At 44.5% G+C, this 24855-nt stretch overlaps 1 protein-coding gene across 2 annotated transcripts; it reads right to left on the bottom strand.

The window, feature by feature from the left end:
• Nucleotides 1-1611: 1611 nt before the first annotated feature.
• Nucleotides 1612-24420, bottom strand: LOC129328459 (zinc finger protein 883-like). Of its 2 annotated transcripts, XM_054977542.1 has the most exons (7): nt 24370-24420; nt 23253-23338; nt 22768-22894; nt 22573-22658; nt 11442-11568; nt 9638-9730; nt 1612-5291 (listed from the first exon to the last, which is right to left on the bottom strand). In XM_054977542.1, exons 2-7 carry the CDS (start codon nt 23313-23315, stop codon nt 3664-3666), a joined length of 2124 nt encoding a protein of 707 aa, XP_054833517.1. In that variant the 5' UTR covers nt 23316-23338; nt 24370-24420; the 3' UTR covers nt 1612-3663. The 2 variants fall into 2 exon arrangements, with proteins under 2 accessions (XP_054833517.1, XP_054833518.1); XM_054977543.1 differs by lacking the exons at nt 11442-11568; nt 22573-22658.
• Between the last annotated feature and the right edge of the window lie 435 nt (nt 24421-24855).

Below are 24855 nucleotides of genomic sequence, written 5' to 3'. Positions count from 1 at the left end.
TTCTAAAATACGTGTTTTAATTCCCTAGAAGTGCTCCCTACGTACAGCATATCACATTCACAAATTATCAGATATACCACTCCCATGGACTGGCTCGTGGTAAATTATATTGTCGAAGGCTTTCACGGCCAGAGAACGATGGTTGCTGTGGATTTTCCGGGCAGTATAGCCGTGGTCTTAGCATTGTAGTTCCTAATGTTTTGCCAGCAGCTGTGGCTGGCATCTTCAGAGGTGTAGAGGTGTAGCACCAAAAGACAGAGATCTTTCAGTGTCACAGTGTGTAGAAGATTTTGGCAGGTAATTTCTATCTACTCAGGAAAGTGGGTTTGGGCTGAGTCATCCTGTAGGAGTTTCCCAGGGTGTGGAATGCTAATGGAGGGAGGTGTCACTGTATCCTGAGGAGGTTCTTTTGCATATGGATTGGTGCTTGATATGCTAATCTTCTCTGCAGTGCTATTGTGGGATGTAGAGTATTTCATTAGCCTGGTGTTTTGCAGGGCTGGAAGCCATGCTCTATTCATTCTTAAAGTCTCTTCTTTCCTGTTGAAGTTGTGTTTATGCTTATGAATTTCAATGGATTCCCTGTGCAGTCTGACAACATAGTTGGAAGTGTTGTCAAGTATTTTAGTGTCCTGGAATAGGATACTGTGTCCTGTTTGAGTTAGGCTATGTTCAGCCACTGCTGATTTTTCAGGATAGCCAAGTCTGCAGTGTCTTTCATGTTCTTTTATTCTTGTCTGGATGCCACGCTTTGTGGTCCCGATGTAAACTTGTCCACAGCTGCAGGGTATACGGTATACTCCTGCAGAGGTGAGGGGGTCTCTACTGTCTTTTGCTGAATGTAGCATCTCTTGTATTTTTCTGGAGGGTCTGGATACTGTTTGTAGGCTGTGCTTTTTCATGTTTTCCCATCTGATCAGTGATTCCTTTGATATATGGCAAAAACACTTTTCCAGTGGAAGACTGTTTTTCCTTAGTTGTTTGATTCATCCTTGGTTTAATTGCTCTTCTGATTTCATTTCAGGAGTACTCCTTTGCTTGAAGTGCATGGTTTAGATGATTAATCTCCTCATTAAGCAAGTGGAGCTCACATATCCATCTTGCACAGTCTACTGATGTTTTTATTATGCCTCTTTTCTGTCGAGGATGGTGATTGGAGTTTTTGTGTAAGTACCGATCCGTGTGAGTTGGTTTCCTGTAGACCTTGTGACCTAACTGAAAGTTTGCTTTGCGGATGACCAAGGTATTTAGAAATGGAAGTTTGCCCTCAGTTTCTTTCTCCATGGTGAATTGTATGTTCAGATGGATATTGTTGAGGTGGTTTAAAAACTCCATCAATTCTTCCTCACCAAATGATAAAGGTATCATCCACGAACCAGAACCAGACTGTAGGTTTGTGGGGTGCTGATTCTAGAGCTGTTTTTTCAAAATGTTCCATGTAGAAGTTTGCTATAACTGGGCTGAGAGGGCTCCCCATGGCCACCCCATCCATCTGTTCATAGAATTCGTTATCCCATTGGAAGTAACTGGTTGTCAGACAATGGTGGAATAAGGCTGTTACATCCTCTGGAAAAATCTGATTAATAAATGCAATTGTATCTGTTTACCTTGGTAAACAGGGCTACAACATCAAAACTGACGAGTATGTCCTGTGGATTGAGTTTCAGAGAACTGATTTTGTTGATGAAATGCACTGAATCTTTGATGTAAGACGTGGTTTTTCCAATGTGGTCCTGTAGAGGATTGACCAGATGTTTAGCTAATTCATATGTTGGTGAACCAATGGCACTCACGATGGGTCGGAGTGGGACTGAATCCTTATGAATTTTGGGGAGTCCATATAGTCGTGGTGGCTGTGCTTCTGTCTTGCATAGTTTTCTGTGCATGTCGGGATGAAGTGAGGAATTCTTGATCAGCGTATTAGTTAGCCTGGCGATTTTGCAAGTGGGATCTCGTGATTTTTCAGGTGGGATCTCAAGTGGTAAATTATCTTAATTGAATATTGAACTCTGAGCCTGGGATGGAAACCCTATCACCTGTGGTCACTTGAGGGCACAACCGGCACCAGCCGCACTTAAAGTACCCAACAGGTAATTTTCCACTGCTGTTTCCCCTCCCCAAATCCGAGTGAACCAACAGATCTTTAAGGTTCCTAGTTCTTCGCAGTCCAATTATGGGGGGATTCTCACAGCCCTTGATATCCTGCAGTAGGGGCCAATGCTTATGGATAATGCCTTTGATCCAGCATGACTGAGATGTAAAATCCATTGTCTATATCAGTTGTTTCTTTTTCTCCCTATTTTTGTATACAAACAGGTCCCTTCTATGCACACTCATAGCACGTCTCCATGCATCTTCTACAACCCCCACCGCGTACCCCTGTGTCAGAACGCTTGCATCATAATATTAGCTTCTCTAGCAAAGTCTTGTTGATCAGTTGCATTCCGTTTAATCCGAAGTAATTGACTAAATGGGGTATTGTTTTTCAAGATTCTAGGATGGTGAGAATTAAATGTTAAATACGAATTTCTGTTTGTTGCCTTACGGTAAGGACTAACTCCAAGAGTGTTATCTGGTTGTCTACAAACAGTTATGTCCAAAAAATGTATACAGTTTACATCCCCTTCCCAGGTAAATGTGATGTTATTATGCAAATAATTCATCCAGGCAACAAAGCCTTCCACACTTCCCTCTGTTCTAAGAATCAAGAAACAGTCATCAATAAAGTGACAATATAGGAGCATATTTTCAAGAAAAGGATTAGATTCTTCTCTGTAAACAAATCCCTTTTCTAAATAAGCCATGAATAGGTTTGCCACCCTGGGAGCTCCAAATACCAGCTGGGTAAGGTGGGGGACAGGCATTGCCACCTGCTCTGCTCCTAATACCAGCTGGTTTAAGGCAATGGGTGGGCATTGCCACCTGCTCTGCTGCTAATACCACCTGGGTGAAGGTAGAGGGTAGGCATTGCCACCTATTCCGCTCCTGATCCCAGATGGCTGAAGGGAGGGCAGGCATTGCCACCTGCCCTGCTCATAATACGAGCTGGGTTAAGGCATTGGATGGGCATTGCCACCTATTCCACTCCTACCAGCTGGGTAAAGGCAGGAGGTGGGAATTGCTGGGGGTGAACATTGCCACCTGCTTCACTTCTAATAGCAGCTGGGTAAGATGAGGGGGTGGGCATTGCCACCTGGTCTACTACTGATCCCAGCTGGCTGAAGGGGGTGGGTGGGCATTGCCACCTGCTCTGCTCCTAATACTAGCTGGGCTAAGGCAGGGATGGAAATTACCACCTGCTCCACTCCTAATATTAGCTGGGTTAAGGTGGGGGGTGAGTATTGCCAGCTGTTCCACTCCTAATACCAGCTGCATGAAAGCGAGGGGCTGGTATTGCCACCTGTTCCCCTCCTGAACCCAGCCTGGCCTTTCAGCCACGGCACGTTTTCTGGAGGGACACGTTGCCTTGACTGGGCTTCCCTCCATGGCATCGCCCTCTGGTGGTGCACCAGGGTATAAAGTGAGTTGTCTGAAACACACTTACTCAATTATATAGTACGATACTGAATTACAGACTATATTATTGTATTGCTTCATTGCATTGCTTTCTATTTTTGTAAGTCAATTAATCTGATATAACCTCTTTCCATATTATGAGTATTTCTACAGTTTCTCTTCTATGTGATTTCTTTGATGGCCAATAAGTCTTCCACTCCGATTGAAGCTTTTTCCACACTCCGGGCCTTTATATGGTTTCTCCTCTGTGTGAATTCTTTGATGGCGAGCAAATGTTCTACTCTGACTGAAACTTTCCCCACACTCTAGGCATTTATATGGCTTTTCCCCTGTGTGAATTCTTTCATGGGTTGAAAAGTTTCCACGGTTACTGAAGCACTTTCCGCACTCGAGGCATTTATATGGCTTCTCCCCTGTGTGAATTCTTTGATGGACAATAAGTGCTCCACTCCAAGAGAAGCTTTTTCCACACTCCAGGCATTTATACGGTTTCTTGCTTGTGTGAATCCTTTGGTGGCCAGAAAGGTGTCCACTGCCCATGAAGCTTTTTCCACACTCTAGGCATTTATATGGCTTCTCCCCTGTGTGAATTCTTCTATGAGTAATAAGGTTTGCACTATGACTGTAGCTCTTTCCACACTCCAGGCATTTATATGGCTTCTCCCCTGTGTGCGTTCTTTGGTGGGAAGTAAGTTTTCCATTCTGACTGAAACTTTTTCCACATTCCAGGCATTTAAATGGTTTCTCCCCAGTATGAATTCTTTGATGAGAATGAAGACTTCCACTCTCATGGAAGCCTTTCCCACAATGCAAACATTTATATGGTTGCTCCCCTGTATGAATTCTTCCATGGGAAGTAAGATGTCCCCTCTGACTGAAGCACTTTCCACACTCTAAGCATTTATATGGCTTCTTCCCTGTGTGAGTTCTTTGATGGCAAGTAAGGCTTCTGTTCTCAGTGAAGCTTTTCCCACACTCCAGGCATTTATATGGTTTCTGGCCTGTGTGAATTCTTTGATGGGTATTAAGGTTTCCCCTAGAAGAGAAGCTTTTTCCACATTCCAGACATTTGTATGGTTTCTCACCTGTATGAATTCTTTGATGTTTATTAAGGTTTCCCCTTGCACTGAAGTTTTTTCCACACTCCAGGCATTTATATGGTTTCTCGCCTGTGTGAATTCTTTGATGGGAAGAAAGGGTTGCACTCTGATTGAACCTTCTTCCACATTCCAGACATTTGTATGGTTTCTCACCTGTATGAATTCTTTGATGTTTATTAAGGTTTCCCCTTGTTCTGAAGCTTTTCTCACACTCTTGACATTTATATGGTTGCTCCCCTGTATGAATTCTTCCATGGGAAGTAAGATGTCCCCTCTGACTGAAGCACTTTCCACACTCTAAGCATTTATATGGCTTCTTCCCTGTGTGAATTCTTTGATGGCAAGTAAGGCTTCTGTTCTCAGTGAAGCTTTTCCCACACTCCAGGCATTTATATCGTTTGTCCGTTTTCTTCCTTTTATGGATCTTCTGATTCACATTTTTATCTGATTTTTCAGGAGATTCCCCCCCACTTGCTGGGCACCCATTTGTACTGTCTTCACGCAAGCCTGCACCCCGTAAAAGACCAGAATTATGCATTCCTGCAGGAGGGCGTTTTCCCATCTCTGTCCTCAGTTCATCACCATGTTCATCTCCCTCTTTCAGATCTGAATGGGTGTCTCCATTTTCCATCACTCCATGCTCAGATGTTTCATTCGCTGACTCCCATATGCCTCCTGCCGAAAGAAAGAGAAACCTGGTGTGACATTACACTTTCCCACATATCTGTGTTAGAGTTTTCTATTTTCCTTTGAAAAGGCTGCGTTTGCAATCTCTGAAGGCTCAGAAGTTAAACTCATTTAGCCTGTAGCCATCCCCTCCCCCCCTCACTTACTCAATTCCTTCTAAATTCCGAGCTGACCAAATTGGCAGGGCAGCCATTTGTAGCCCAGAGGGACAAAAGAAAGGGAATACGCCATGGAGACCTCTTGCCTCAAAATCACCCATTTTAGGTTTCTCTTCTCCTGCCAGGATGAATTTACAGGAGGGAATGGTTGAGGGGCTTGTGGGGAGAAGGAGGTCACCTTATAAGAGAGGGACAGGCATGCAGTTTTAATAGACACAAGAGAAGGTCTGTAGAGAAGAGGCCAGCCAGAGGGAGAAGATCATCTGACAGGGAAAAATCTCTGAAATTTCTGCCTTTCTCCTTAACATGACAGAGGTTTTATTCCTCATGGGTAAAGGTTTTGATGTGAAGCAAGGTGTGAACTGTGACTGGAGCTTTTTCCACACTCCAAGCATTTATATGGTTTCAACCCTGTGTATATTCTTTGATAAGAAATTAGGGTATTTTTCTGCCCAAACCTTTTCTCACATTTTCATTCCTTTATGGGCATTTATGCTCCTCTGAATATCGGATTTTTCAGAAAATCGTTCCCCACTTGAGGAATTTCCCTCATTCCTATTGTCTTTTTCATATAGTTTGAGAAGTTGTGTAATTTCATGAGAATTATTACTCTGTAAAAGACTGGTTTTATTCCTCCCCCTAAGTGGATGCTTTCCCTCCTTCCTCAGAGCGTTATAAAATTCAGTGTTCTCTTTGACATTGGTTTCTAGCATGTATTCAGCCGTTCATCTGTTGATGTAACATGAACATTACTCAACACGCATATGAAGAAAACTCCAGTGTAACTCTATGTGCATTCACTGCAAGATGTGAACAGAGCTAACATGGACTGGCAGGTTCTGACTGATTCGTTCTTATTCTCCTTCTTTTTAGCGTAGTATTATCTGGTAGCAAAACTGTTTCTTTAAGTCAAGACTCTCACAGAGATATATTCATATTGAGCTGATGCACGAAATCCAAATCCATCCTTCACCCTAGAGGAGGAGGGCTTCCCAGTTGGCCAGGGGTTTACTCCAGAGTGATCTGATCACTGGTGATTGGTGGGAGGTTGAGAAACTGCCCCCACTGGACAACTTAGGAAAGCAAGCACTGGGTACATTTCCGGTGGTGTTTGATGACATCACTTCCTGAAGCAACACTGTCACACTAGCAGCAGGTGTACTCCCGCACTTCCCTGGGGCCAAGTTTGGCCCCAACCGGGCTGAACTTGCCCCGTGCAAAGCACGGGAGCATGTCCTAGCTTGGTGTGATGATGTCACTTCCTGGGAACGACTCCTAGGACGAGCAAAAGGTCCAGGAAAATATGGGCTGGGTCCCCCTTCCAGCTGGGAGGGTATACTGACCTGGCAACCCTAGTGGGATGGTTTGGACAGCACGGCTGAGGCAACGGAAAGAGAGCCTCATCACGGATCCTATATATTTACTTCATGGGTGACTAAAATCTCAAGGTTCACCAAGTGCTTTTCGAGTTTCAGCATTCTCTGGCCTCTCTACCCTCTTTTTGCCTCATGAAGGGGTGGGGTGGCAGGAGGGCACACCAGCCCTCTTGTCTTTCATAAAATAATTCTCTTCCAAATACAGAAAAGTGGGCAGTTTATTCATTGGACCTTTCCCCACCAAAACAGAAAGGTTTGTCCAAGGCAGACACCTGCAAACAGCACAGGTTCCCATGAGAAGAAATGAAATGGGAAAAGAATAAATTTAAATTATAAAAGACAGACCCACCTCGTCTTAGTGGAGCTCAAAAAAGGGGCCCAGTGCCAACCCCTATTTCCAGGCCCCATGGAAAGAAAACCAGAAGATGTCCAAAGGAAACACGGGTTTCATTTTAGGCGGCTGCTTCAACACCTCCATGCTTTGAAACTATATTCCACTTTCCAAGAAGAGTCCCTGACCTTATATTCATATGGTCAAGATATAAATTCCTTTTATTAACATACTATAAATATTTATATAACTTCCTTTCTTCTGGGAAAGTCAGGACCCAAGGCTGGTAACAATGACCTATCCTATAACATAATTGTCTTAGCGGGTTTCGACGACTCACATTGATTCCACTGAGCAGGCACGGAAGTGCACCCCTAGTGGGGATATGGAGGCACTCTGTGCCAGAAGCCCCATTGGGCAGAGGAGCCTGGAGCTGTTGGCCCCATGCATCTCCCGCCTCCTGTGACCTGATTGGGGTGGCTGCCGGGCAGAGCAGCTTCAAACTGCCGGTCCCCTTGCGCCTCCCACCCGCCGCTCCCTGATTGGGGTGGCTACCTGGTGGAGGAGCCTGGAGCCGTCCCCCTCATGCTCCTTGCCAGCAGCGCCCCAATCGCTGGCCTCCTCTCCCCTCCAAAGCCACAATCCTGGGGGGCGGGTCGAGTGGCATGGAAGCCTCCCTGGCCTCCTCTCCCCCCTCCCCAGCCATGATTCTGGGGGGAGGGGCGGTGGGGCACAGAGGTGGACAAGCCTGGCTTTCCTGCTCCCTCCCCCAAGCTGTGAGTGTGTGTGTGTGTGTGTGTGTTTGGGGGGGAGATTCTGGAGAGGCTGGGGCTGGGGGAGAGGAGGCGATTCAGCAACTTATGATTGAGTCCGCCCTCTGAAAGGGCTATTTTTATCCAGGAGAACTAATCTCTGTGGCCTGGAGATAGGGTTGCCAGCCTCCAGGTAGTGGCTGGAGATCTCCTGGAATCACAACGGGTCTCCAAGCCACAGAGATCAGTTCACCTGGAGAAAATAGCTACTTTCAGGGGTGGACTCTATAGAATTATGCCATGCCGAGGTCCTTTCCCTCCCCAAACCCCACTTTCTCCAGGTTTCTCCAGGTTCCACCCCCCTAGGGGCATGCACTCCCCACAAAGCCACGATCATTAAGGGCGGCGGGGGGGGCAGGCTTGCCTGCCTTGCCCCCGAAAAGCCTAGAGTGCCAGTCTCCAGGTGGTGGCTGGAGATCTCTCAGATCTTAGTTCCCCTGGAGAAAATGGCTGCCTTGGAAGGTAGGCTCAACGGGCATTATATCCACCTGAGGTCCCTCCCCTCTCAAAGCCCACCTTCTCCAGGCTTCACTTCCCCCCATCTCCAGGAATGTCCCAATCTGGAGCTGGAAACCCTACAAGTCCCAATGGGGAGGTGATGGGGCCACGCAGGGGCAAAGGGGGGCATGGCAGCGGGCATACCTTGCTCACCTCCCCGCAAGTTACAATGGGGGCAAGGGCAGGAGGCCCGGAGGTGGGCATGCCCCCCCTGCCCTCCTTCCCCTGTCCCAGATCCAGGTGCTGGGGAGGGGGCAATGGCCAACAGGGCCCCCCTGCCCTTTCTAAAGCCCGTTGTATTTTTTGCTACAACGAGCTTTGTTTCTAGTATCCCATAATTTCCATGAAAGATGACTGTAATTGGGTTGGTGCTCTGAACCATCTCAAACACTGTAAGGCTCTCTTTGCTGGACATCAGAGGGAAGGTCACTAGGGAATGAGTCGCTTCCCAGGCTGAGGGCACTTCAGGGACAGAGGAACGGACAGTGCTCTGGCCGGAGGAGAACAAGGGCTGGCAGCTCACACTGGGCCCAGAGAGTCACAGTTAGGAATACCAAAGGGTAGAGAGTATCCCTTCTCTTTTGTAGGAAGAAAAGCCTGGCCTGCCAGGAGGACATGAGGAAGAAGCTGGCTTGGTCTTAAGCCACTTTGTCATTCCTGAATTTCTTTACTCCTAACTCCATCTTGAGCCCCTCTTCCTGAATTTACAAGACAGAAGACCCAAATATTGAAACCAAGCTAATGGATCATTTTCTGAAAAATTGCAATGCCAGGAATCAATATTTTCTCCTCCTTTAGGCTGTCTACATCGCAGGCTCATACTCAATGTCTTTTATCCTTGCTCTGTTTGTTGCTCTTTGTGTTCCCCTTTTCTTTTCTTGTCGAACCTCTTCTCATTTTGCATTCTCTCTGATTCATCTTTGGGATGGATCGTGTTTACCAAGGGAGAAAAAGGGAGGGGGTAGCTGTGATCTCTATCCCAATTCAGTTTGCAAGTGACAGGACTTACTCCCAGCAGTCTCTGAGGCAAAAACTGGGAGGTGCACAAAGCAGAGGTCAGCCATTAATGGCAGGAGCAAAAGGGTATTTCAGACCATTCTTGTTTATAGAAATGAAATGCATAACTCCCATATATCGGTGAATCCCGTTACAGACCTACCTGTCAATCCTTCATCTTCATCACACCCAGGGACAAACAGCTGTTCCTCTTCCTCCAGCCAGGATATAAGGCCAGGTATGCAAATTACAGGACCTTTTCCAGGAGGAAACAAAATCACAATTATGGCTCTTTTGTCTATGCACCCAGAGGAGTTAGCCGTGTTAGTCTGCAGTTGCAAAATAGTAAAGAGTCCAGTAGCACATTTAAGATGAAGCATCTGATGAAGAGACCTGTGGTTCTCGAAAGCTTATGCTACAATAAAGTTGGTTAGTCTTAAAGGAGCTACTGGACTCTTTACTATTTTGTGTACGCATGAAAGCCACCTGACTCAGGCCTTCCACAAATAAGACAGCTGGCCCAGAGTTCCTCCATCTAGTATTGGCAGTTAAGTGCCCAATGCTTGCCCAACTGGGAACAAAAGTAACAGAAGGGAATGTCGTGGGAATTTTACGGTTTGGCTCTGAAAGACCCAGGCCACTAACAGCTTGCCATCCAAACTTATGAGAAAAAGCTTCTAACACTCCAAAAAGCGGAGACTTTTCTTCTTTGTTCCTTTAAACCCCCTTCCTTTCTCTCTTCGTAACTTTCGATTCCTCTGTCTCCTACACAAAGCAGCTGGCTAAGGAATGTGCTATGTTTAACACTCTGTAACAAGCAAGGTCCTTTGCCTCTTGCCCTTGAAGATAAGCCAGCATCTTCTCAGCCAGAAACCGCTGTGCTTTTTGCCGACTACACTAAAAGGATTCCTGAGAACGCTCTGCCCCGCAGAGAAGCCAGAAAAGTAAACAGGTACTTTCTGTAGCCCTGGATCGGGTCCACTAGCCAATGGGATCTCTCCAGGAGTGATGACACAGAGCCCATGGGACTACTATAAAATACGGCTACAAGCCTTTGCAGAGGGGACCGGGTTGACGTGCTAGCCAGGTGGCGAGGGAGGGTCCCTTTCAGGGAACCTCTCTGCTTGGCTCCAGACTCACTCCAGGGGACACTTAGGTTTAATTTCATTACCCTTAGGATTAAGTTTTTAGAGTGTAAGTTTGCCTGTATCCTTTTGGTGTAAGTGTTAAGTGATATTCTGATTTGGAATATGGATGTTTCACTGTATTCTAATTTAGGAGCACAGAAGTTAAGTTGTAAGCTGTATTTCTGAGTGTGTCCCATTTGTAGAAATTTGCTTTGTGTTCTTAATTGCGGCAATAAACTCTATTTCTTTTAGCATTATATGGTGTGTTAAGTACCCTTAAGAGAAGGAGACGGAGGCTTCCCCTAAAACTGGTTGGCTGGCTAGTGAAAACCACGGAACGAACCAAACGAAGCACCAACAGCTAACTGGCTGGCCCGGCAAAGGGAGGGGAGGGCCTGGCCACAAGGGCGGCTCTGGAGGCTGGCACTTGGGGTCCCCTGGCAGCAGATCCCCTCTCCCTCACAAAAAAAATCACACCACAGGGAATCCAGAGGTGTTCTTACCTTGAGACTCCCCCAGCCATACACACTCTGGGCACCAGCCTTTAAAGCTCTCCTGGGTCCCAGGGCCATCCAAAGACAGGGCTAGAGGGACCGCACCTTCTATCAACCCAGATGCAATAAAATGCTATTCCAAGAGGCAGGAGCCTTCTTCCCACGGAAAGGCCACTACTCCTTAATCACGGCACCTTTTCTTGGCTCTCCAACCCGCCCCCCCCAACTCCCCAGCCATGATTAATGGGCAATGTTTGGCCCATAACAGGACAACATAGAGGCATTCCATGCCTCTCAAAAATGTCTCCCAGTATGAAGACTGGCCCAGAAAGTAATGGATCCTCACCCACAGAGGCCACGTTCCCAAAGTTTTCCAGCATGACTTCCTTGTACAGAGCTCTCTGGGCTGGGCTCAGCAGGCTCCACTCCGCCTTGGAGAAACACATGGCCACCTCTTCAAAGGTCACCTGACCCTGGAAGAAGAAGAAGAAAGTGGTTCTTTATATTGCTGGTCCCTGAGGAAAAAAGACATGGATATTAAAACCATTCTTGTCCAGCAGCAACAGCCAGGGGGTTTCCCTTCCCAGTGCCCCCAAATGGTTAAGTGGTTGGGTCCCGAATCAGCACTCTGCTGTTCAAATCCCACTACTGTCAGGAGTAAGTGTCATAAGTGTGTGCAGGACAGCTGAGATGGAGGAGCAGGGAGTGTGTTTGCTTCAGAGGACATATGCTTGCTTTAAGATTGTGTGGCTCTGCTTTTGTGATCCTCCCTTCCTTGATTTCTTTGTTTCTTCCCTCCCTCCTTCCTTCCTTTCTCTTTCCTTCTTTCCATTTCTTTCTTTCCTTCTTTCCATCTCTTTCTTTCTTTCATCCTTCCCTCTTTCCATTTCTTTCTTCCTTTCTTTCCTTCTTTTCATTTTTCTTCCTTTCTCTTTCCTTCTTTCCATTTCTTTCTTTCCATCTCTTCTTTCCATCTTCTTTCCTTCCTTCCCTCCTTTTCTTCATTCCTTATATTTCCATACCTTCCTTCCTTCCATTTCTTTCTTTCTTTCTTTCTTTCTTTCTTTCTTTCTTTCTCTTTCCATGTCTTTCCACGTCTTCCTTCCTCTTTACTTTCCATATCTTTTCATACCTTTCCAAATCTTTTTTCCCTTCCTTCCTTTCTCTTTACTTCTTTTCATATCTTTCCATTTCTTCCTTCCTTTCGTGTATTTCTTTCCATCTTTCCCTTCCTTTCTTCCTTCCTCTTTACTTCTTTCCATATCTTTCCATGCCTTCGCTTCCTTCCATATCTTTCCATGCCTTCTTTCCTTATCTTTCTTGCTTTCCTTTTTTATCCTTCCTTCTTTCCATATCTTTCTTTTTTTGTCTTTCTTTCCATGTATTTCCTATTTTCAGTAAAACATTGAGGTTGTCAAGTCCAACTAAAAAAATACCTGGGGTCTTTGGGGGTGGAGCCAGAATACTTTAGAGGTGGTGCCTTGCAAGGATGACATCACGTTTTGTGATGTCACTTCCAGGTCAAAGGTCAGGTGGTAGTCCTTCCCAAGCTCTACCCCCTTCTGATATCACTTCCAGCATATTGCGCCCAAACCCCACCCCTTCCTGTGACGTCACTTTCAGGACACTCCCCCAAACCCGCCTCTTCCTCTGAAGTCACTTCAATGCATCATGTCTTGTGGCTCTCAAACATCTCAGGTTTATTTTATGTGGCTCTTACATTAAGCAAGTGTGGCCACCCCTGCTCTAGATGAACTTTTCAACTTTGCATGAACTTTCTGTGTATTTTTTTCTATGTGTTAGGTAATTCAACAGGTGTGCTTTCATCCTTTGACAATTAATTAAAATAGTGGACTCTATCGAGATTAATGTTCCTCTATCAGAGATTCAACCAATGGTGATCGTTCAACTTAACTTTTCTTGACACTTGTTAGAAATTTGTAGTCTTGTTGTGCAGTTCTGACTATGACATAATTTTTTAACTAATTGGAAGGCTGTACTATGAAATTATAAATATTCAGTGAAGTGTCAAACCAGTAATTATTTGTTTGTGCTATCATGTGAACAGACCTTAAATATATGCATATGATTAGGTATATAATTGCAAACACAGATAGTATGGCAGAGCTCTGAAGGAGGAAATCTCTTGAGAAAATCTAGGTGAGAACCTATCTCTACCTATGTATTTCATAGAAACTTTAAGCATGTTAAACTTAAGATTTATTAAGAAACGTTAGTAAACTTATTTCTTATTGCCTTTCTGTGTTCTGTTTTTATAAGATTTATATTAATAGCCATTTATATTTTGATTACTTACTTCATTAAAAAACTTAAGGTGTATTTTCAATAAAGTGAAATAAATTCTAGACAAGTGTCTATGTGTTTGATCAAGAGTTGCAAAGCAATACTGAACCCTATATAAATACATGTACTAATAAACAGCTGGATCAAAGAACTTATCTGTTTGACAAGTCTAAAGACTAACTGCTGTAAGCTTCCCTGGAAAGAGATACATCTTTCTCTTAGCTAGCTAAAGCTTAGTTTTAAACACAGGCAAAAGCTCGTTACATACCAATGCCCAAAGTATGGGCAATAAGAAAGAAGAGCTTGAGCTTCTATTGCAAACAGAGGGCTATGATATAGTAGGAATTACTGAGACTTGGTGGGATGATTCCCATGACTGGAATGTGCTAGTGGATGGGTATGAGTTGTTCAAGAAAAACTGGAAGTGTAGAAGAGGAGGTGAAGTGGCGTTGCATGTGAGGAGAGGGCTTGATTGTCAAGAAGTTACGGAGAATGGGGCGGACAGCCCGGTGGAAAGTATATGGGTAGAAATAAGGGGAGGAAGGACAAAAGGTATTATTGTTGGGAGTCTGCTACAGACCACGTGACCAGCGAGAAGAAATGGATGCTGCCCTCTTTCAACTTCCCCGATGTGTGCTGGGAGACAGGCTCAGCAAAGCGTCATGAATCACGCAATTTCCTGACCTGCCTGGCCAATAACTTCCTTTTTCAAAAGGTGGAGGAAGCTACAAGGGGCTCGGCCATACTAGACTTGATATTAACCAACAGGGAAGAATTGGTAGATGAGATGAAGGTGGTGGGGACCTTAGGGGGAAGTGACCATGTCCTTCTTGAATTCCAGTTGCTGTGGGGAGCCAAGGAAGTTCATAGCCAGACTCGTAGGTTAGATTTTCATAGGGCCAACTTCGATGAACTCAGAGGCTTGATGAGAGTCATTCCGTGGGGGAGTGTGCTGGAAGGGAAAGAAGCGAGTGAAGGGTGGGCCATTCTCAAACATGAGCTTTTGCAAGCTCAAGCCCTCATGATCCCAGCATGACGGAAACATGGTAAGGGCTCCAAGAAACCGATGTGGATGCACAGAGAGCTCCAGAATAAGCTAAGGGAGAGAAAGGAATTGTTCAGGAAACGGAGAGAAGGACAGACCTCTAAAGAGGAGTATATGAGGGTTACTAGGTACTGCAGATCAGACATCAGAGAGGCCAAAGCTCAGTACGAGCTGGGTCTGGCCAGGAGGGCTTGCTACAATAAGAAAAACTTCTACAGATATGTGAGAAGCAAACGCAAGGTAAAAGAGGCAATTGGACCGCTGTTGGGAGTAGATGGAGAAACTCTGATGCAGGGCAGAGAAAAAGCAGACAGGCTTAATGACTTTTTTGCCTCTGTTTTCTCCCTGAAGAACTCAGGCACATCTAGAGATAGTAGAAAATGTGGCAGGACACCTGAGTGGCTAATTGACATTGACAGAGAGGTTGTGGAGAGGCATCTGGCTGCACTGGATGAATACAAATCCCCTGGGCCGGATGGGGTGCACCCAAGAGTGCTGAAAGAACTTTCCAGAGAACTTGCAGAACCCCTGTCCATCATCTTCAAGGCCTCCTGGAGGACTGGGGATGTGCCACAAGATTGGAGAAGAGCGAATGTTATCCCAAGGAAAGGGAGGAAGGATGACCCGGGAAACTACAGGCCGGTCAGTCTGACTTCTGTTGCTGGGAAGATATTAGAACGGATTTTAAAGGGATCAATCTGTAAGCATCTGAAGGACCGCTCAGTGATCCGGGGAAGTCAGCATGGTTTTGTTCCTAACAGATCTTGACAGACCAACCTGGTTTCCTTCTTTGATCGAGTGACCAGCTTACTGGATTGGGGGAACTCTGTTGACGTGATTTATCTGGATTTCAGTAAAGCTTTTGATAAGGTCCCCCATGACATTCTGATGGGCAAACCGGAAGACTGTGGAGTAGACTATAGGATAGTTTGGTAGATAGGGAACTGGTTGGAGGACCGCACTCAAAGAGTGGTGGTCAACGGCGTTTCATCAGATTGAAGGGAGGTGTCCAGTAGGGTGCCGCAGGGCTCGGTTTTGGGCCCAGTACTTTTCAATATTTTTATCAATGATCTGGATGAAGGAGTGGAAGGGCTGCTCATTAAATTTGCTGATGATACCGAATTGGGAGCAGTAGCAAACACCCAAGAAGATAGAATTAAAATTCAACAAGACCTGAATACTCTGGAGAAGTGGGCAGCTGTGAATAGGATGCAATTCAACAAAGACAAGTGCACAGTATTACATCTGGGCCACAAAAATGGGAAGCACAGATACTGGATGGGGGATACACTTCTGGGCAGTAGTATATGTGAAAGGGATCTTGGGGTAAGAGTGGACTGTAAACTAAATATGAGCAGTCAGTGTGATGCGGTGGCAAAAAAGGCTAATTCAATCCTGGGTTGTATCAAAGAGGCCATAGCATCGAATTCGCAGGAGGTCATATCCCCTCTCTATACTGCCTTGGTCAGGCCACACCTGGAGTATTGTGTGCAGTTCTGGAGGCCTCACTTCAAAAAAGGATGTGGACAAAATCGAGAGGGTGCAGAGGAGAGCAACAAGAATGATCAGGGGGGTTGACTTCCGGTTTGGGATTCATGGAGGTCTAATGCAGCTCAGAGAGCTGGGCTGTCCGTGCCGCTGTTTGTGGAGGCTGGAGGGGCGCAAACTGCCCGCAGCCCCCTGTTCTCAGGCGGAGAACAGGCAAGTACGCTCAAGAACCTGAGGGCGCGTTGATCTCGGGTGTGAGGGGGGTTCTACGCAATGAACCCCCATCCACTCTTGAGGTCCCACCCGAAGAAAGGTTGCCAAAATCTTTGCAGCGGCTCTGGAGTCATTTTCTGGCATAAGACCTACATGCCCAAGCTTCAGCAAATAAAAAGGGGAATTTGAATCGACTGGACAAATGAAGCAGCGATTACAACCCAAGAGAAACGTCTAAGAAGGTAAAGATTGCTATCTCTCAATACAGGACAGATTATAAAAAGGAATAAAGTGATAAAGAGAATTTAAAAACTGCAAGAGACTTGTTACATAAAGGAGAAAATTCCGGCAAATTAAACTTTAAAAAGTGATATTGTAAAGAGAAGTTAGTGCAGAAAATTGATTATTGTTTACATACCTGCGGCTAGGAAGAGATAGCGGACTGTGAGGAAGTTTTAACATCGCGAGAACTGCTGTGAAAAGAAGAGGAACAGGAAGTGCATCAGAACCATAAAGAGACTGGTGAGAAGCGGCTTGTTAAAAACGGAAGTAGAAGATCGCCATTTTGAAACAGGGCAAAGCTGTGACTTCAAGGAAAACGAAAGTAGGCCATCTTTGATGAAGGTAAGGGTGATTGCCTCAACATAAAACCATAGAGAAAAGACGCCCGACATTTTGGACCGCGCGAACACTAATTTTTAAAAAATAAACTGAATCTGGACTTTTAAAAATAACAGAAAGTAACAAATCAGCGCCACGGAGTTGAGGAAAAGAGCGGACTCATGGGAGCGAGGTAGAGCTAGCCCCACGATGTCGAAGAAGGAGTGGCAAACTGCGCTGGAAAACTTGGATTAAAAAGTTGCAGAAGGAAACAAAGAGCTTAAAGAAATGATGCAAGAGAATTTTAAAGATTAAATGGATCAAGTACAGAACGACTTGCAAGCTACACAGCAGAGAGTTAATGTAGTAGAGCAGGGGTGGGCAATTGTTTTGGCTCGGGGGCCACTTTGTGGGAGCGGAGGTTAGCAGAGGGCCGCACCTTTTAAAATGATTGCATTCATTAGTTAACTTTGCATTTCCAAAAAGGTATAAATTGTATCATAAAAATCAATAAATATAAAGTAAATAAAATAGTGGTAGTTTTATTCAATTTATTTATTGTGCTAATTTCATATCGTGCACGGGAAGGAAATCTCGGTTCAAGGTGGATTTTTCTGACTGTCTTGGCGGGCCACAAAAAACTCTGTAGCGGGCCGCATGTGGCCTGCGGGCCGCAATTTGCCCACCCCTGTAGTAGAGAATACGGTCGACACCTTAGCAGACGTGCAGAGAACGGAGATGCGAGGAGTGAGGGGAAGAATGGCCGTAGCTGAATGTAAACAAATGGAAAAGCAACTCAGATTTCGTGGGATCCCGGAGGTTGAGGAAAAATCAGCCCAAGAGCAGATTATAGAAATTTTGGCAGGCTACCTGGGGAAAGAAGAAGAGGAGATTGCAGCTCTCCTGGACGTGGCATACAGAATTAACTCAAAATTTGCAGCTCAGAAGAAGTTACCAAGGGATATGATTGTGCAATTTACGACCAGAAATATAAGAGAGTCAATTGTGAGTAAACAGTTCCAGGAACCATTAGAAGTCGATGGGAAGGTGGTGAGAATCATGAAAGAATTGCCCAGAGCGGTGTTGTTGGAGCGGAAAAAATACAGAGAGCTGGTCCAGATGTTAAAGGATTTGAAAATCAGATACAGATGGGAAATACCAGAAGGACTGGCATTTGAATTCGGTGGAGTAAGGAGGAACATCAGGTCTGGCCATGAGATGGAAACCTTTATTAGGGATAATGAAAAGGACTTACCAAAAAGTACAAGAATGTGATCACGGAGTGTAAAATTATATCTTGGAATGTAAATGGACTAAATTCACCTTGTAAACGTAAGGCTATTTTCCATTGGCTTTTAAAACAAAAATGAAATATAGTGTGTCTGCAAGAGACACATATCAGAAAACAGGATTTAAAGTATTTGAAACTTGCAAAGCTTGGAAATGAATTTGCAGCTGCTTCCAAAAAGAAGAAGAGAGGAGTTGCATTGTATATAAAGGAGGAGCTACAGCCAAAATTAGTTTTAAGTGATGTAGAAGCCAGATATCTAGCAGTGGAAATAATTTGGAACTCAAAGAAGACCTTGGTGATTGGAATTTATGCACCTAACGGTGCAAAAGAAAACTTTTTCAAGGATTTACAAAAACAATTAGATGAGCTGACCTATGATCAAATAATTCTGGCAGGCGACTTCAATCGAGTCACAAACTTGGAAGAAGATAAGAAATCTAAAATTGCACACAAAAAAAGGACTTTTGCCAAAGTCGTTTTTTGTGATCAAGGAACAGGAAAGTCTGGAAGATGTATGGAGGAGACAAAACCCTAAAAACAGACAATATACTTTTTACTCTGCAAGGCATTCTACATTATCAAGAATTGATATGATCTGGGCTTCCAAAGAACTGATGTTATGGACTAGAGATGTGGAGATAATGCCTAAGGTAGGCTCAGATCATAACCCAATCATGTGGAGATTTGGAAAAAAACATTAAAAGAAGAGGATGGAGAATAAATGAGGACTTGCTGCAGACAGAAGATAACATGGCATTGCTACGAAAGGAGACCAAGTTCTTTATACAATACAACATAAACAAGGATGTGTCAACTTACAAGGCATGGGATAACTATAAAGCTGTAATAAGAGGAATATTGATGGATCTGAATGCAAGAGATAGAAGGAGAAAAGAAGAAAAGAGAAAGCAAATAACGGAAAAAATTAAAGCCAAAGAGATGCAACTTAAGAAAAGACCAGGGAAGAAATGAATATATCAGGATATAAAAATACTGCAGGAGCAATGGACGGCAATGAATAATAAAGAATTGGAGTGGAACTTGAAAAAAATGAATCAAAAAATATTTGAAGGTGCAAATAAACCTGGCAAATATTTAGCTTGGCAATTAAAAAAGAAAAAAGAGAAGAAAACTATAATTAAGATTCGAGAAGAAGACAGAACATTATTGGACCAACCAGCTATTAGTAAAGCTTTTTATAAATTTTATGCAAAATTGTACCAGAAAAAAGATGTGAATAGAGATTCAATAGCGGAATATTTGGACAGAATGAAACTTCCAACGATGTCAGAGGAATGGAAAGAAAAATTAAACAGTGAAGTGACAGAAGAAGAAATAAAAGAGGCCATCCAAACAACGAAATTAGGGAAAGCACTGGGACTGGATGGATTAACGGCAAAGTTCTATAAAATGATGGCTAACGAATTGGCACCTTTTCTGAGAGAGGTAATGAACGAAGTTATGCAAGGCCAAAAGATTCCTGATTCATGGAACGAACCTAATATATCACTGATTCCAAAAGACGGACAGGACTTGACCAATGTTAAAAATTATCGGCCAATTTCATTGCTGAATAATGATTATAAAATATTTGCAAAAGTTTTGGCGGAAAGGATAAAGGGATGGTTGTTGGAATTTATTGCAGAAGAACAGGCTGGATTTTTACCTAATAGACAAATTAAAGACAATTTAAGGACAGTAATAAACGCTATTGAATACTATGACAAGCACTGTGACAGGGAAGTTGGTTTCTTTTTCGTGGACGCAGAAGAAGCATTTGACAACCTGAACTGGGACTTTGGAGACTTGGCTGGATTTTATGTGAATAAAAAGAACTAATGGAGATAATGGACTGTGAGGTAACTAACAAAGTAAAATATCTTGGCATTGAACTGACTGCGAAAAATATAGATTTATTTAAAAACAATTATGAGAAATTGTGGATACAAATAGAGAGAGATTTGACAAAATGGAACAAACTGAATCTATCATGGTTGGGAAGAATAGCAGCAGTAAAGATTAATGTTTTACCGCGCGTGATGTTCTTGTTGCAAACAATTCCAATTATTCGAGACTCTAAACAATTTGATAAATGGCAAAGGAAAATCTCAGACTTTGTATGGGTAAGCAAGAAACCATGCGTGAAAATGAAAGTATTACAGGATGCGAAGGAAAGAGGTGGTTTGCAACTGCCCAATATAAGACTATACTATGAAGCAATATGTCTGGCATGGTTAAAAGATTGGATAACGTTAAAAAACCGTAAATTGCTGGCTTTGGAGGGATACAAAAAAATATTTGGATGGCATGCATATTTGTGCTATGATAAAGTAAAAGCGGCCTCTATGTTTCTGCATCATTACATTCGAAGAAGCCTCTTCACAATCTGGAAGAAGTATAAGGTTTATTTGGAAGATGGAATTCCTTCATGGGTGGTTCCGTATGAAGTAATAGATCCGAGAACTGTCGACAATGAACAGCAACGTCTAACTTAGAAGGAGATAACACAAATACAACATTCAATATTAAGAATAAAAACAGAAGAAGCGCTGTCTCCTTGTTATGGATGGTTTCAATACAGGCAGATCAGAGATCTTTACAACTCGGACTGTTCGAAGGGAGGAATAAGAATGGAAAATTCAGAATTAGAAAAAGTGATGTTACAAGAAGGCAAGAAAGAAATTTCAAAGATTTATAAAGTACTTCTAAAATGGCATACAGAGGATGAAGTAGTAAAAGTCCAGATGGTGAAGTGGGCAATAAATTTTCATAAAGAAATAACAATGGAGGCGTGGGAGCACTTGTGGAAAAACACACTGAAGATTTCAACTTGTACGAATATTAAAGAGAATGCATATAAAATGATTTATAGATGGTATTTAACACCAAAGAAAATCGCGTTAGGAAATACCAACATGTCAGACAAATGCTGGAAATGTAAAAAGCATGAAGGATCACTGTATCATATGTGGTGGACTTGTGAGGTAGCTAAGCAATACTGGGGAGATATAATTAAAGCAATTAATGAGATTTTACAAATCCAAATAAATAAGAACCCAGAATTGTTGCTACTGAACTTGGGAATGGAAGATGTTCCAATGCAGTACAGAACATTGTTATTTTATATGACTACAGCGGCAAGACTTTTGTATGCGCAGAAATGGAAAGTACAAGAAATACCAACTATAGAAGATTGGATTTACAAATTGCTGTACATGGCGGAGATGGATAAATTGGCAAGAAAACTTAAAGATCTTTATCCAGGACAGTACATTGCTGATTGGGGGAAATTGAAACAATAGAAAAAAATGGGATGTGAAAGGAGAACTGTGGCAGTTTGAGAACTATTAAAATGTGATGTTGTAAATTGAAGAGAGAAGTGACTTTACCATTAAGGGGGAAATTTAATTATTATAATCTAAGCTAGCAGTATGTTTAAGAAAATTTATCCAGAATATATAGTTTAATCAAGGAAGAGTAAAATGGATATATTAGTTGAATTAATATAGTATATATATAGAAGAATTTGAATACGCTTAGAGTAAGAGATATTATGACATATGTGTTGTAGAAGAATATAAGTGAAATTAAGTTAAGTAATAAGAAGGGATAAGGGTTGGAAAGCTGTTGGAAGTCGATAAGGAGGGGGAGGAAAAGGGTGGGGGTTAGAGTTAACTAGATATGATGGGAATGTATGTATTAAATATGAAATATAAACTCACCAATAAAATTTTATATAAAAAAAAAAGAATGATCAGGGGTCTGGAGACTGAGCCCTATGAGGAACGGCTGAGGGCCTTGGGAATGTTTAGTTTGTAGAAGAGGAGGTTGAGGGGGGACATGATGGCTCTCTTTAAATATCTGAAAGGCTGTCATTTAGAGGAGGGCGAGGAGCTGTTCCAGTTGGCAGCAGAGGGTAGGATGCAAAGCAATGGGCTGTGAACATGCACAAAGGTACCGGCTGGATATTAGGAAAAACTTTTTCACGGTCAGAGTAGTTCAAAAGTGGAATCAGCTGCCTAGGGAGGTGGTGAGCTCCCCCTCACTGGCAGTTTTCAAGAAGAGGCTGGATGAATATTTGTCAGAGATGCTTTAGGCTGATCCTGCACTAGGCAGGGGGTTGGACTAGATGGTCTGTATGGCCCCTTCCAACTCTATGATTCTATGAAATGAAGCTGGTTTTGAAGAGTGTCCTCAACCGCCGTCTTCCAACTGTAAAGTACTCTGGAAGGAGTTTTTGTGAGGGCCTCTCACAAGAACATCAGCCCCCCACAAACCCCAAAGGCAAGAAACATTCCTCATGACTCAAAATCTAGCTTTCCCTGAAGGGCTGTTTGGAGTTACTCCTGATAAAAGTATTTTTATGGCCCCTGCTTGAGATTCTCTGAACATGCTATTCTAGGCGGGGGGACCATTTTCTGGCCTCCCAAGTGGGCAGCCTTGACATATTGCAGTGCTGGCAAGGGCATGGAGCCCCCTCCCCTGAGCCTTGCAGCCGAGAAGGAAGCATCCCTGCCTCCCCCCAAGCCCCCGTACCTGAGCTGCCTGCATGGCTGGTCTTTTCTCCTCACCACACGGGGGAGACAGCAGAAAAGCCATCAAGGACGTCTTTCTGCTGCTGCCTGGGAGGAAAAGAAAGAAAAAATGTTAGGAAGCTTTTTGACACATACAAGTTTCTCTGTCTTTCAGCTTTTCCTTTGGGAACCCTCCTGCCTTCCTTCCCCACCTTACCCAGAGAGGCCACATTCCCAAAATTCTCCAGCATGACTTCCTTGTACAGAGCTCTCTGGGCCGGGCTCAGCAGGCTCCACTCTGCCTTGGAGAAATACACAGCCACCTCTTCGAAGGACACCCAGCCCTGGAAGAAGAACATCAGAGGTACGATGTGGTTCATCCCGAAGAGCATTTCATCGCACAATCCAAGCAGCTCTTGTGCATTAGGGTATCCCTCTCCCGGGAGCCCCTCCAGGGTTTATCTGCTGGGGTCGGCCCCAAGGCCAAGAAACAGTCTGCCTGACTGAAAATCTGGCTCTCCCCAAAGGGTCCTTCGGAGTTCCTCCTGGTGAAAGTATTTTTTCTTATTGGCCTGCTTGGGATTCTCTCATCCTAGGCAAGGGACCGTTTTCTGGCAGGGCTTGAACCAAAGGCCGGGAGCCCCATCCCCTGAGCCTTGCAGCCGAGAAGGAAACCTTCCCCCCCCCTCCAACCCCCCGCACCTGGGCTGCTGGCATGGCTGGTCTTTCCTCCTCACCACACGGGGGAGACAGCAGAAAAGCCATCAAGGGCGTCTTTTTCCTTCTGCCTGGGAGGGAGAGAAAGAAAAATGCTGGGAAACTCTTTTTGATACATACAAGTTTCTCTCTCTTTCAGCTTTTCCTTTGGGACCCCTCCTGCCTTCCCTCCCCACCACTGAAATAAAAACCAGCCAAGCCCCCATCTCTTCCCTCCTCCTGTAGCCATTGCTTCTTCCTCAGTGTGCCTCAGTGGAACCTGAGAGCGCTTTCTTCATCTAACTGCCAAAGGTGCAGGGTTCGGATTCCACCCTCAAGCCTTTGTAGGGAGCTCAGGGCTCTGCACCGGGGGACCAAGGGGCACTCTGATGCAGGAAGGGAAACCTGGGAGGAGGTACAGTCTAGCCTTGAATATTGTTCCAATGGTCTTTCAGGTTATATCTTCACAACAAAAAAGGCTGGAGGCTTATTTTTAAAATGATTTTTTTAAAGTATCAGATCAAAGCTGAGAATTCAGAGAAGTCGATGCAAATACTATTATTCATTTATAGATATGTAAAACCCCGTCCCCCCACCCCATAAGAGGTACTGGATTGGGTCTCTTTTAAGTCCTTTTTTGCGGGGACTCAAGAGCCACAGTCCCTGTCTGCCACTCAATGCCCCCCCCCTTTCCCACTTCCCCGGCCCTTCCTGCAACTCCCCTCCTGCAGCTGCCCCATCCTTCTCCCCCCAAAATCTCCCCCTCAGGCCCATTACTGCCCCCTCCTGTATCCACTCCCCCACCCCCCTGTTTCTTTCCCCCTTTCTCTATCTAAACATGCTTTGGTGCAATCTGAAGCCTCTGGAGCCCCCTCCAACCTCCAAGGGTGCTGGGTTCGGATCCCTCCCCAAACCCACTGCAGGGAACTTTGGGGCCTCTGCAGAAAGCGGCCGAAGGGCAGGAGGGGCGGTGGGAGGAATTTGGCAGAGGGAGGAAGGATAGGAATTGGGCGGGGATTGCTCTCTCTCACCCCCTGCTGCGCCCCCTCCTTCCTCTCCGCTTTGGGTCTTGCATTGCAGCCCCCACCCCACATTCCCCCCTCCAAAGCCCCTTTCGACTCACCAGATTCCCTCCCAGGCAGGCAAGCGGAGATACAAAAAAGGGGCTCCTGCAAGGGAGGGAGACAGGAAGTGGCTTTCCCAGGTCTCCCCGCCCTCTCTCCCAATTTGCCTCTCTAGGACTGTCGGTCTCTCTCTCTCTCTTTAACCCTTAGGGAGCACTTCCCCAGTCCAGGAGACCAGGAGGGAAAAGGCGAGCGGAGCATGCGAGGAAAGGGCAGGTTAAATTAAGCAACTATAATGTCCCACAGCAAGGGGTCTGGCCACACTGTGCCCGTTTCAATGGGATGGTGTAAAACGAGACGTATAAACTATTACCCGTTATGATTTGAGAGAGTAACGGACTGCACAGAAGTATAGTCTGCTGTCTTTTATCCCTTTATCAAAGCATCTGTTTGAGACATCTCTTACATCTCCTGTCCCCCTCCTATTTCATGCCAGTTTGGTGTAGTGGTTAAGAACGGCAGGACTCTAATCTGGAGAACTGGGG

This window comes from Eublepharis macularius, chromosome 4, assembly GCF_028583425.1.
Source record: "Eublepharis macularius isolate TG4126 chromosome 4, MPM_Emac_v1.0, whole genome shotgun sequence".
NCBI lineage: Eukaryota > Metazoa > Chordata > Lepidosauria > Squamata > Eublepharidae > Eublepharis > Eublepharis macularius.
The sequence above is the reverse complement of the archived record's forward strand: the minus strand, read 5'-3'. Positions and strand labels throughout refer to the sequence as shown.

Bases quoted from the DNA above. Each gene is read 5' to 3' on its own strand.
- LOC129328459 (XM_054977542.1), bottom strand. From the start codon at position 23,315: ATGGCTTTTCTGCTGTCTCCCCCGTGTGGTGAGGAGGAAAGACCAGCC. The intron at 22,895-23,252 runs GTGCGGGGGGTT...TTCTTCTTCCAG, and splicing joins CAGCCATGCCAGCAGCCCAG to GGCTGGGTGTCCTTCGAAGA. The intron at 5,292-9,637 runs GTAGGTCTGTAA...TTCTTTCGGCAG, and splicing joins TGAAGATGAAGGATTGACAG to GAGGCATATGGGAGTCAGCG.